The sequence below is a fragment of the Cololabis saira genome, chromosome 5 (genome assembly GCF_033807715.1).
Source record: "Cololabis saira isolate AMF1-May2022 chromosome 5, fColSai1.1, whole genome shotgun sequence".
NCBI classification, from domain to species: Eukaryota; Metazoa; Chordata; class Actinopteri; order Beloniformes; family Belonidae; genus Cololabis; species Cololabis saira.
The window spans coordinates 22,308,506-22,323,022 of record NC_084591.1 but is presented as its reverse complement, the minus strand read 5'-3'; the positions used below and the strand labels follow the sequence as shown (position 1 = coordinate 22,323,022).

The following is a 14,517-nucleotide window of genomic DNA, read 5'->3' as shown; positions in this document are numbered from 1 at the left end:
TTGCGTCATCTGGAGCCACAAAGCCAAAGAAAGCTACAGAGACAGATGATGCACTTCCCTCACTGTAGTAAATACAGTCCTTATCTGTGTTTCATCAGGAGTGAGACAAGAAACTGTCTGAAATTTGAAGTGTACGTATAACATTTTTGGCTATTTCTTTTCAATGTGTCCTCTATATTCTCATAATCCTGGTTTGTGTGTTTCTTTTTTCTCCCTTACATCCTTTTTGAGAATCAATTTAAGCATTTTCCCTGTTTGCCAAAGGCAACATTTAAACTGCTGAAGGCCTTTGAGTCTAAGCTGTTCATCCTTACCCAGAATTTAAGAAAAAATATATAAAAAAATCTACATCAATGCAAGGTTCAATTGTTTCTTGTGAGAGCAAACATCTGGTAGCACGTTAAGCTGCAAAATAGGAGGAAAAACCTGGCTATGTCCATAAAACCTACAGAAATAACACTAATAACATGATAGAATGATCTATTTATTTTTGTATCATGACTCATTCTCGAGAGTTAGAGTTTTTTCCTTTTTCTTTATAGCTCTGAAGTTTTTTTCAGCATTGAAGCTCATGTTTTTTTAATGTGCAAACCAGATATATATTCATGACAAAAGTAACAACAAAATAAGGGCGTGAAGAGTTCACGAACATACAGTAAGAGGCAGTGAACGTGAGCAGTTCGATAAGACTGTATTTTATTCCACACCGGTTTACGTTGGCGTCTTTGACCAGCACAAACTGAACAAATGTCACGGAAATTCCTCATACGAAGAGCACAACCAACAAACAGACCTTTCTTCCCTCCATGATGCATGAAATATTAAACCACAACAGTCTTTGGAGAATCAGAATCTCTCAAAACTATGAACAGAGAAATAATTCCCATGTTGCTTTTTTCGCGCAGTCACCACTGCTCGGGTAGAACGACACAAATTGCTAAAAAATAAAAAGACATAATGGGGTCAGATGACACCAGTAACATCTTGTGAAACTTAAGAGGTTACATGTTACAGCCAGGGTTGATTGCCACGAGGGAGCTTTCCAGTCTCAGCTGTGTTTGCATTTTCAAAACCGGATGACTGCATATGTCAGATTGTGTAAAGTCACTCAATGAATTCTTATTTCATTTTATTCATTTTCCCACATTCATATTTATGATGGGAGGACTAGCTCAAAAGCACGTCTCAGTCTGCAGGCCTAGCAACTTTGCCCCGACTGTTTTTAATAGTACTGCAACAGAAACAACAGCAGGAGACATGGCACACTATTATACAAAAAGTGGGCCTGGCCTTTCCCACCAAATACCAGAACGGGGAGGTTAAAACAAGCACAGGGAGGAGTTTCTCACCATTGTAAGAGAGGCGAGGCTTGCTTAGACACATGATGAAGTGAACCTCCATCTCATTGGACGCCACAGACTTGGAGCAGACAGGACACTTGAATCCTAGGGAGACAAAAAATGAGGGTCAAAAAACAAGCACCAGCTTCATCATGACTTGCAATTTCAGCTTGTATATAACCTGGAACAAACATATTCAAATGACTGGGGGAAAGATGGATTTCACCAAAGCTGAAAACATTTATTGAAACTGTAATAGTGATACCGTGATCATGACCACTCTGAAGACCACAGTGGACCTCTGAGCCCAGAGACCAAACTATGATAAAGCAGTTAAGGTGATCTGACAGAAAGCACAGGTCTTAAACACAAAGCTGGTAAATGTTGATAAGGTGACTCCTGTTTATGATGAAGTAACCTACTGTCTCTTTACACGACACTGGGTGTTGAGTGTGATGAACCGTGTATAAATAGCAATTGAAGCGTTTGAAAAATCTCTGTGTGAAGAGCCATGTTGCCCGATCACATCACTGCTGCTCCGGGCGAAGCCGCGTCGGGACACACGAGTCTCTGGCACAAACATGCTCACTAATGGAGTACAGCTAAGTGTTGAGAAGAGGAACAAATGGGACCGGGACCAGAATCACACACTCAAGGACAGCTCAGATACAACTCTTTCTGTGGATCATTTTTATTACTTTCTTTGTGTTAAAGACAAAAAACAACAAATGAGCCAAACTGCAAAGAAAAATAATTAAAGATAAAAGATTTTTTTTCTCTCCATTCTTACTGATCTAAAACAACTCAGCCATGCCTTTATTCTTTTTTGTTTCTTTTTTGTTTCCATCCAAAACACACTCTTGCTTGGATGAAACTATTCCAGAGGTAGTTCCTTCACTGACGTCTACAGCAGCTCCAAAAGCAAGTGGGTCAGTTTACCTCCAGGTTTAGGTAAAGGTGTTTACAGCATGCCGCAAAATAAAGTTTGAGTAATCATAGATAGATTTCACATCCCATGAACGGTAGAGGGGGTGAATTTTTATGTTCCTCATCAGCAAAAATCATATAAAGCAACCATTTTATGTATAATTAGATGGCAGTCTACGGTCTTAACGGCCTGCTCTCACCCCTTAAGCTACTTCCAAGCATTTCTGCTGAATATGACAGCTGAGGTGTGAACTGAAAGCTAAGAGAGCATCATTCTTCTTGTTTTAACAACAGTATGTGGCTTTTTGTGCTGTTAACTCTCCCAAAAACCCGCCACAACCGGTTCAGTGTTGGCCTGGAAGACTCCAAGAGCAAAGGCCACTAAGCAGCAGGAAGCAGCCTCTACCTCGTCAGCTGCTACCTCTGTAGCAGCCAGGTCCCTCCATCAAGGAACCTTCGCCTTGGACCCTTTCAGCACGCTTCCCGGTTGACTGACTAGACCAGAGGCCAACGGCTGAGAGTGCTGTTTCTTAGCTGCCTGGCGTGCTACGCTCATGCCCCCGCCTTGGCCATGGAGCAACTGCGGGTCGCAGAGGAGCTCCGCTAGTCCTTCAGCTCCAGGGGTTTCAGAAGTTTTGTTTACGACAGGTGATTTCTGATTGCTGCACCTGTCTCTTGTCAAGCCCTCTCCGTAAATCTTGTCTTGTCTTCCCCTTGCTCCCTGGTGCTCTGTACTGCGTTGTCCCTCCATGTTTCAGGTTTGGTTTTTGGATTTTGTCATGTTCTGGTATATTTGCAGTCCTGCTCAGCAGCGCTTTTGCTTTTGTTCAAGTTAATATACACAATTTTTTGGAACTCCTGCCTCCTGGTCTCCTGCATCTGGGTCATTTCAAGCACTTCCGCGACAATAACCTTCTTTGGCATCATAGGTTAGCATGAGCTAAGTCAAATGAAAAGAGCTGACTCGTAACTGAGCCAAAGTTAGCGTGTTCCAGCGGACTTCAAGTCCGGCTTATTCCACCCATTTTCACATTTTTGGATCAACTGGCCAGAGTCAACACCGGCCGTTATCCCGTCACCCAGAGCCCTAGTGTAAATATACATAAGTGAGGGGCGGGAAAGAAAAGGGCAAAGATAAAAATCATTAGAATGTGAAAGAGGAATATATTTCAAAAACAAAATATGTCTCAAAGAGAGGCCCAAAACACTGATATCTTTGTTTTAGTTGATCCCAGATTCTAGTTTAGTTTAGTCAGTTCATAAATATCTGAGTATTTGAACAACCTTCTTTTTTTACGAGGGGGTGAGGGATTGGATTATTGTTCACAGAAAAAAAGACATATAAAACAGCACACAAAAATGTAGTTATATGTATCTTATATGTAACATTATCTCTCACTTCCTCCATGACAAATACTTCAAGTAGAAAAGCTGTGCATGTTTGTCCTCTTTAAAGCTCTCACACACATCTGAATAGCTCTCCAGCTCTTTGTTGTTTCATAATGTCGGCGCTGTCTCCACAGACTCGTGTGCTGTTTGGATTGGACCCATAAGGCCTAACTACATTAGTTAAACACATAAGAGTTAATTAGATCAGCTACTGGGCCACATGAGCCGAGTTTGCACACAGCTACAAACAAACATGATTTCTCTGAAAAAAGGAGAGATGCAATAACAGCGGGCGCCAACCTTTTATTTCAGGAGCATTAGGATGTGATGTGTTTCAGGAGATACCAGAATGGTGGTCTTTCTGTGCTGATAACTTTGTTATATTGAGATTACTGTGTGTTTGTGCCTCCTAAAAAATCAAGATGTGGTACCAACAAGCTGCTGGTAAATGCTGAAGCCTAATCGAGCAAATTCCGTTTTTAATATGATTACTTTGATTTCATTCTGGTTACTTTGATTGGATTAAAACATTTATGACTGGTGACACTGTCAGGTAATAATGCCACAGACTATATTCAATCACTGGCATTACATAGGTCTTTCCTTTATCTGGGGATGCCTTACGATTGTTTGTTTTTTAATCTCCCCTTATCAAAATGTATTTTACTTTCAATGGAGACATTAAAGTCAGTTTTTATTTTCAAACTAGGGCTGTTCGATTAATCGATTTTAAATCGTAATCGCGATTATGTAATTAGAACGATGTTAAAATGTGAAAATCGTAAAATCTTTTGTCAATTCACAAAATAATCGTAATCGTAATCGAAAATCGGATTTTGAGAGAAAAAAATCGAGATTTTATTTTTGGGCAAAATCGAACAGCCCTATTTCAAACTAATATTACATGGGTCTTATTTTAACTTGTCTAGTTGCTATTCTTTCCTCTGTTTCCTCTCCATTCATTTGACAACTTATAATTTAGGCCTTGTAAATTTAACCATAAGCTTACATGTTATTATATCTAAAAAACAACTATAGTCATTTAAACATAAAGTTAACTGTTTTGATACCATCATAAGTACATACTGTTGATCCACAAGCACTGGAAATACTGTGTTGACAGTAGAGTGCCCAGCGAGCCCTGAAATACCACCTGACCCCGCTAGAGCTGCTATAACTTGTTGCGGTAGGAGGTCTACATAAATACATTCAAATGAAGAAGAGGGAGTTACCCTGGCCGAAGGAGTATCCTACTCACATGTCAATCATGTTGAGAGTATGGACCAGATAAACCATCTAGGCTGAGCTCACAGACTGTCCAGGGTTGCAAACTGGTGAGTAGTCTAGTCACCTGCTGGAACTTGATGGCTACAGCCAGGTCCACAACCCAAAGAGCCTCATCAATGAGCTATTTCCAACAATATTTTAGCATGTCTAACATCTGGAGCCATCAAGGCAACCTGAGCTAGAGCCAGTGAGAGAGCAGAGGATGGACTGATGTCACCATGATGATGGAAATCCCACTGAGCAAGAAGAAGTAAACTAAACTCAACATGCCATACCACAGTTTAAGTAGGTAATTACTCTGTCATCACAAACTATTTGTAATTTACCGCCCCCTGCTTTCTGTAGTACAATATGTTGCCCACATCTGCTAATCTACTCTTTTACCCACATTTGTTGTCTTTTTTCATTCATGTTCTGAAGGACTCATGTGACAGTATTTCTTCCCTCACTGACAAATGAACTTCTGGTGTTTTGCCTGTGCTCGCGCCTCATATCCCATGTGGGTTTCATTGACAAAAGTGGTGTAAACAACAACGGGGTGACTCAGTCAGTGCCACATCCTACTGTGTGCAGCAGTGACATCGTGGTGCAGAAGCATCTTATTCCAAAGAAGATGCCATGATCCCCTAACGAGGTTTCAATTTAATTTAAATAGCACATTTTTCCAACCTAACAACTCTGTCTTCAAGAAATGACCTTCCTGCACAGCTAAATTGCGACATCTACCATATTGAGGGAAACATGATACACATGCCATTATGAGTATCCATGAGTGATTGACATGAAGAAGCATGTGGTTTCTGCTGGTACACTTGACTGATACAGCACTAGGTATACCTCAAATTATCTGCTAGCCCATCAAGTTGAAAACGGTGAGATTCTCAGGAACAGCTGATCAGTTGGTACATCTGTGCTTCTCATGTGTTTAAGTGTCATAGAGAACATTTGGAGCTCCTCCTCTCATAAGTCTGTAGATTCAAAGCTAAATACCTAATGTAATGTATGTCTAGTGAATGTCTATTCAAACTATTATGAAATGTATGAGGTTTGAGTGTTTGAGATGGTCACAACTGACTCCTGTTGGGTCATCATAGCTATTAGCCTCCAAATCCTGTTGCAGGTAAGACACCAGCTACTTATAAGTTCCTCACAAAACCAGTATTGGGCTCTTCCCACCACCTCTCTCTCATCAAAGCAATTACGCAATGTGTTATTTCATTTTGTAGTAACAGAAATATCATAAATCAAATTCTGTTTGTTTAGAAACATCAGTTGTTACTGGGAAAATGAATAGTACCAGAACTGGGTTACCCCCAACACTGCACTGCACTGAACTAAAGGAACAAACAAATTAATGAACAAACACTAAATATTAATTTCACAAGTTAACTATTCAGTTTTTACAAAAAGGGCTATATGTTCATTTTTGTTAAACTTTTTTTTTCTTTATAATGCCATTTTGAGCAGTCACATTCTGACACGTACCCACAGACTATTAAAAGTTGTAATAGATACAGTATGTTGGCATTTGTTAATTAATTAAAAAACGAAATATCTATAACTGAAATAAATGAGGCAGAATAGCTTCATATGCAGCATTCATTTCATAAAACCAACATTGTCTGCTAAAATAGCTGCTCATTCTCTTGAAATGTTACCAGTTTAAAACATCAGAGGTAAAGCAGTTTGACAGATTGTGAGGTTACAAACACACAGAGATGAATTGACTATATACGCAATTACATAGCAGCTGACCCACTTTTTCCTTAGCTGCTATTTTCAGACACTCCAAGGGGACCAGAAGAGAGAAGGATGAAGCAAATGAGCGAAAAAGAGGTGCAGAGGGAAGGTGAGTGAGTTGAAGCATTTTGAGGAGAAATGAAGGGTTATGATACCGAGTCCAGCAGGACTCCAGCTGCACATTCAGTGTGTGTGTGTGTGTGCGTGCGTGCGTGCGTGCGTGCGTGCGTGCGTGCGTGCGTGCGTGCGTGCGTGTGTGCGTGCGTGTGTGCGCATTTGCCGTCAACTCAGCCAAGCACCACAAATCCTTGAGGAGCTCTCATATTCAAGGAGCACATAAGGTCAGATAGGGACAAAAATAAATCAAATGACTGGATCATAAATTAATTATACAAATTCTTTCTTATGTGCAATATCAGTGGAGTCAGCATCACTGTACTTATACGTGTGAGAGTATGAACTTTTATGCTTTGCAATATTCGTACAACATTGTAGTTAGCAACATTACACAGTATAGTTCTCTGAAGAAAGAAGACATTCAGCAGGTGTCTCTAAAAGCCGATTCTCCAATAAAATGCTAATTGTTTCTGTAGTTTCCCCTTTTTTCTACATTTTTGGTGGTGATGCTTCCAATAAATGGTGTTTGGCAAATTCAATTGTCAATTAAATTTTATTTATATAGCATCTATTACCACAGAAATTGTCTCTAAGATCGTTCCAGAGACCCAGAACATGACCGCCGAGAAATTATTACATAAACATAACATATTGGCAGGTAAAAACTCCCCTAGTTGGATATATATATATATATATATATATATATATATATATATATATATATATATATATATATATATATATATATATATATATATATATATATATATATATATATATATATATATATATATAATATATATGTATATATTATATACATATATACATACATGAGGTATTATACATAATCATAATTTAAATGATCGAATGCAGTAATAAAACACAGTTTTAAATGTGTGCTTTGGTAATGGGTTCAGGTGTTGTATAAATCTCCATTTATAAATTCTGAATAAACAGCAGACCCAAACAGAATGGTTTGTTATTCTGTTTTTCGGTCAGATGTTTGTTGAAAAACAGAATCAAAGTTTCACCGATAAGCAGCGCTATGCTGTGAAATAATAATTAACATTCAGTGAGTGAAGGGGATCAAAGCCGGATAATGATTCAAATGCAAAATTGCGTTGTTGGGCTCCTAGTTTGGTTCTCATTGGACATCTTGCTAATTCATGCTTTCTGTCAGGAGGACCACCACATGATCAGCACCCATGCCAACGGATCAAATTAAACTTCCGATGACTCTTTATTCATGGCGGCAGAACTAATTCTATATTCATGAAGCAGGGAGACGAGACTAGAAAACCCCACTGAAGTTCCATGAGGTTATTGTGCTCGTCGAATGATGTCTATTTTTGTCCAAAATGACTTAGTGAAAACATCTTTATCTTATCAGCATGCTCTTATTTATTTGCACACACTCATACGTCTGCAGCTACTGAGGGACATGACATGTGACTAGTTATTGAATGCTAATAATACTGTAGGTGCGTAACAATGTTAAATATCTTTGATTTTTCCAACAACACAGGGGTCCTTTTATACCTCTCCCATCTCATGTAGTAATATGAATGTACTCCCTATCAAGAGGAGTTAATCCACTCCCTCAAGTCAGCAGTGTAGACTCGAGAATCCTTAAGAAAGGAATAACCGCATTAAATCACATCAGAGCAGACTCACTCATAAACAGAATTAGCTAAGTATTGCTACTGTCATTAAACCAAACTAATGCTGCTATAATTAAGTATGATACATCATCTTATCAAAAAATCTATCACAATCCACATAATTACAGTATAAGACATCATAATCTTTAGTAACTGAATAATACTGATACAACAGCATTCACCACTAATCATTAATGGAGTTTTCAGACATTTTCCTTTTCAAACACAATAATTCCAAAAGCAAATTATTATTCCACAATGCAATATACTGTCGAAGGTGAATCCAAGGTTGTGAGAGCTGTTAGAACAGAGAAAGACCTCTCAGCCTACGCAGATCAAAATCTAAGTACAGAAAATGTAATTCCACATATGTTTTGAACTACTTTGTTTCTTAGTTTCCCAGTGTGCATCAGCCAAACAGCATCACATAGAATTTGTATCTCAATCTGGACAAAGTGCAACGGGGCATTTTTAGCAATGCAAATGTAATTCTTTTGCCAACTGACATCCACAAAAACCCCTCCAACTAAGCTGGACGCCCATTATCTTCCTTCCCTCAGGCAACACTGGATCAAGCATTGTCCTCCCTCAGTCGCAAGAGGCTACTTTGGGAAGCCTTTGACAAGCAAAATGGAGCTACATTTAGACGAGCTACTCAAAAAGAATGCTTCTGTTCATTTTGCCCAAGGCGGCAGTCTCTGGGCTTGGAGGCCTCCGAGATGGAGCATCACACTGGAAAAGCATGTATGCTAGTTGGTCAAAACAATATTGCAGACCTTTTTTTTGGATTGTTATCAGGAAATAACCTGTAATGGTATGGAGTGGTAATGATGCCTTCAGCAAAGGTCATTAGCATTTCTGTGATGGCAGCATTAATCCAAAAGAGTTCGATGAGATTTCAAAACAACACATGCTGCTTTCCAGTTGGCTCCATCCCCAGCGACATCCATGCATTTTTAAACACCACAGTGCCAAAAAAAGATTGTGCACACCTAACAAAGGCTGAGGAAGAGGAGGGTACCCCAGGGAAACCCTAGTAGAGAACACCCCTGCGCTGTTGCACACCTTAACATGTTTCCATGAGTAATATGACAAAATAAGAATTGAACACTGATGGTTTGCACAAAAAAAGGCTTTTACTGCTTAACCGTCACAACTTTTTTGATTTAAAAAAAAAAAGAGAGAAAAAAAAAAAGAAGTTTGATTGAGTAGCTTAAATAAACCAGGTAAGGGCTGTGTAACATGACCGAAATCCCATAATGGTATTTTCTAAACAGTATGGATGCCGATGTGAGAATATTTCACTTATTTGTATTGTGTCTTCTATCAGTCAGTGTCAACATTTCACATCTGTTTGCTTCTCTCCTACCCTCAGGGCTCATACATACCGGATTTTAATACAGCTCCATTTGCATAAAACATCTAATTTGCATATATTCATGTTTCCGATATGAGTCAACACGATGAGTCTGAAATAGTGGCTGAAATGCAGTTCTTTAAGGTTATAAAACAACTAGCACTCTTTACGACTGGAACATCCTCTGACATATTCTCCACAGACAACATCTGTGCTTTACTGGCAACAACTTAAACGATCACTCGTAAGAAGTTAGTTCAAATTACCTGCTCACAGCTCTTTTTTTCAGGTGAATGTGCAGCTGTTGTTATTGAGCCGCGCAGACAGACGTGTCCTTGTGGTAATGGACCTATTGTGGCGATTATGGTCTTATCCTCAATGGGTAAGACCACAATTTGTCAAGTCTATATATATATGTGTGTGTGTGTGTGTGTGTGTGTGTGTGCGTGTGCGTGTGTGTGTGTGTGTGTTTGTGAAGGAAAAGTAAATGCCTAAATCGACACAAATGTAGTGCTTGCAGGTGGAAATGTTGTAATGTTCCTCTGGCTACCTTTATGTGCAGGTAATATACTCTGGAAAAACCCAAACAACACACCAACACACGCACGGCTATGCAGTAACAACAGGGAAAGAGAGCGAAGAGATAGAGCCGTCACACACTTTGAGCCGGCGCGCTATTAAATGGTCCCATGGAGACTTAGTCTTGTCATCCCCCTGCACAGGCGAGGTCGCTCAACTCAATCTCTATCCAATGCATATTTCATCAGCCCACGGCTGGCTGAGACCCTGGTGGAGCTCCCAAATAAGTGCCATACACCGATGGATACCTCAAGACTAACGAGGAATGAGCGGTGAACAGTCTGTGAGCAGGAAGAGGGGAAATGGGTGAACAGCACAGCATACTTCACAGCGTATGAAATGTATGAAAACATCTGGTGACCTGACCTTGGCAAAAAGTGCTCAAGTGTGTTTAATTGCAATGTTTTTTTTGTTTTTTTGGGGTGTTTTTTTTAAAGCAGAAAAACCAAGAGAAGAACCGAGGGCATTCAGGTGTATCTTATCACGTTAGTAAGTACAGAAGCCCTGGCATTTGGTTCTTAAGAAATGCTGTCATGTGGGGACAGGGGTGGACCCTTTTCTCTGTTATGCAGACAGATATCTGCGCCTGTGATGGGGAGTTACCAAGATGTCGAAAAAACATCAGGAGCTGGAATCAGTCAATATGAAGTAGTGTGGAAAAGACAGAAGACGCGTGCACTGTTTGGTCTCAGCCATGACTGCTGTTTGTGATTTAAAGACAATATAAAAAGTGAACCCTTTATGGGTAGGACAGAAAATGCAATAGTTGAAATTGATAAAACTTTCAACTCTAGAGGGTTATTCGAGGATTTTAAAGGACATTTTATACTTTGTAATTTTTTTTTTTTAATTTTCATAAAATGTAGTTAAAGATACCAAATATGGTTATCTGCCCTGTAAGGAATCAAGTTTGATGGGTATTCCTATAAAAATGGCTCAGAACTGAATTTATCAATATCCATTTAACATCTGCTAAATGAAAGTAGTAATACTATCCAAGCATTCAGTGACAGGTTGTATTTATTTGATTTTATATTTAGTTTAATTGTCAAATAAACTTTCATTACGATGAAAATATAAATCAAAACAACTTCAAGCCTAACTAATGTATAGTACAATATTTATTTTTTTTATTTTTTATGGCACGATACTGTGTCAGAAAGGTTAACAGGGCGAGAATGACCTTGGTTTGGCCTGGATTAATAGCAGGTTTTCTTCTTTTTTTAACAACTCTTAATCCTCCCGAGGTCGGAGTTCTTTCGTTGGATGGTGTTAGTGGCATCATGGTTCAGTCCAGTGAAGTGAGCAGAGCACTACAGTTGTTTTCTTTACCCAGAGATTTGCCTAAAAGAAACTCTGCTTGAAGCCGTAAACAAACACGCTTGTGATATGGGGAACTCACTGAAAACACTCCAGCTTTCCTCTATACCATACACGCCCATCCCGTCTAACAGCTCTACACTGCCGTATAGCTGTGATATCCCACCGTGACATAAGCGCTGCACTTCACCACATCATGCCAACATACGTTACCAACGCAGAAGGCAGTGTCCCCGTTAGAAACAAATTCTCATATGGTCTGCAAAGCTGGCTGCCCCCGAATCTGGTGGCATTTAGGGGACCTTGGATTCAAACCTGTTTCTTTCAATAATGATACAAATACAGTTATCCCCTTTTTGAAAATATTTAGCATTGTGCGTGACAATCACTGGCGCTGCATAAGATTTAGTTGTTTGCCTGTACTTGTTGTTTTTTCCCATTGTTTAACAAAATGTGCCTGTAATCAATTACATCAAGGTGCTTGATGACATATAATATTATTTCAGAGCTGCAAATACATGGCATTTGACTGAAAACTTGTGTATGTCTTAGATATATAAACTATATAACTGAATAACTGAACATTTATTCTTTACTGGACACATACGTGGTGACAATATGTTGTAATATATTTTTAATGTTTTTCTGCATACTTAATTAATGCATTAAGCTATCATATATTGTATTTAATGTGACAGTAAGTATCAATACTTGTCCACCTATCTTGCTTGTGTCTCGCCATGTGAACTGAAACCGTTTAAGGTGGACTGTTCAGGTGAAATAAGCAATGTACTAAACAGTCTCCTCATATAAGTGACAAAGTCCATAAGGAGAAAGTAGAAGACTGTCTTTTAAACCTGGCTGACCACTCCTAACTCCAAATATAAAACCCACCTATCATTTCAACAACACTTGTTACTTTTCATGTGTTAGTCCTAAATCCATTCAGAGTGTAAGATGCAGCGAGCAGGGGGGGGTTTGATATAGTCATTAACGGAGAGGTGCAGTCTTAATATAATGGCGCGGCCATTGTTGTGCAATAGCTCAAGCTGACATGAGCTCTGCAGCAACAGGCACTGATGTATTTTTAAATGAGGTGAAAAGACATCATTCAGCAAACGCTGATTAATTGGGTCTCTCAGTGATTGATTCTACATCAGCGGTGGTGTGGAACAACACCTTTACTTTTGCAAAGATGCTTATGAGCAATAAATGACTGAGATATGCAGCAAAACCGCAGCCGGGAGTTTGATTAAAACACACATCGGCCCGTCTCATAATGATGAGTAATGTCCAGGAAAAGGCGGCTGGACCGTGGATAGCCCGAGTCATCGCGAGGAGCCATTCTAAATCAAACTGGAGCCGGGGAGCGTAATGGCTGCACAAACAACTCTCCGAGATCCAATCAATAGCACCATAAAAACCTGACCGTATTCAGTTGTGACATCAAATATCTGCAGAATGATAATTACTGGCACTTATCATTTCCAGTCCTCGTTGTTATCAGTGTTGACGCTAGATGTTTTTGTTGATACGCGTCAACTGATGCAGAGGACGGAGAGACAATGGAGGAGGAGCGGGGAGTCCTGTATAACTGTGCAATAAAATGAGGATCACAGCGGTCCGGGGGCAGGCATGAATCATCCAGCCATCTATTTTATGGTGCAAAAGTGAGGAGGAGGAGGAGTGGGCCGAAGGAGAGCAATACAGGGGACAGCAAGCCAGAGAAAAGAGAAGAATGGTGAGACAGAAAGTTCAAAGGGGGAATTGATGAGAGAGAGATTGCACAGGGAATCAGCCAAAGAAATAAAAAAATACTGAGACTAAATAAAGGAAATGGGGCTAACTCATGGGATCCGGGGGGGGGGGGGGCAAAAAGAGGGAGATCAAAGTGTGGAAACAAAGTCGAACCAGGCAGAAAGCAAAGAAAATGGGACTGATTAAATGGAAGAAGAGACAGATTGTTAAATGAGAAACACTTTCTGGCATCTGAATTATTTATATATGAAGCACATGTGACCGTCAGTCCGTCTAACGGGCCATTTTCTCAAACCATCACCTGAGCACCTGACAGCTGGACCCGTCATGCATTTTTCATCAGCCACTCCTGTCTGCAATCTTTCTCTAAACCATTAAGATGCACATTTCATGCAGCTACTGGAAATGTAAATGGTCAATGAGATATGAGATATACTGTAAAAAGGCCCCGGAGCCCTTGCAGTTATCCAAAAAATCCTCCCTTCATTTAAAAAAAAAAACAAAAACAAACCTTTTCTGCCATTTTGGTATTTTCTCTTGTGTCATTTTATGTTGAATTTGCACCTCAACATATTTTTTTGTCTTTCCTCCATATTTGTCTCCCTGCAGCTGTTTTGGGCATCAGGGATTTTTCCAATCATTTGTCATATTGACAGGTAAAATATGATCTTGTTGGTGCGGAAAAAAAATGTCTTTAAGGCTTTTATTAACTTTTCAACAGGAATAAAACAACAGTTATTTCGGACGTCGGCAGTGCTGTTCTCATGTGTGTTAAACGTGACACACCCAGTGATGCTGTTGCTATGAAACACTTCTACGGTGGGAGTCGAAGACCCCAAACAGCCCATAAAAAAAAGCATTATCATTTTTCTTCCTTGTAGCTCCACAAAGAAATTCCACCAATAAAATGTACAAACATTAGACCACCGATGACGGAAGAAAGATTGCTGTAGCTATTTTTAGCTTTAAATGTTGCAGGGGACCTTTATTGCCACACTCAAGGACCCGCAGAGGTCCCTGGATGTCACTTTGAGACAGACAG

The 14,517-nt window shown here is 39.6% G+C and overlaps 1 protein-coding gene across 1 annotated transcript in view; it reads right to left on the bottom strand.

Annotated features, from left to right (window-relative positions):
- znrf1 (zinc and ring finger 1) overlaps nt 1–14,517 on the bottom strand; it is an 87,344-nt gene that overhangs the window by 42,223 nt on the left and 30,604 nt on the right. Inside the window, exon 2 of the mRNA XM_061721217.1 lies at nt 1,350–1,445. Within this exon, the coding sequence (XP_061577201.1) occupies nt 1,350–1,445 (96 nt within the window). The remainder of the gene's footprint in view (nt 1–1,349; nt 1,446–14,517) is intronic.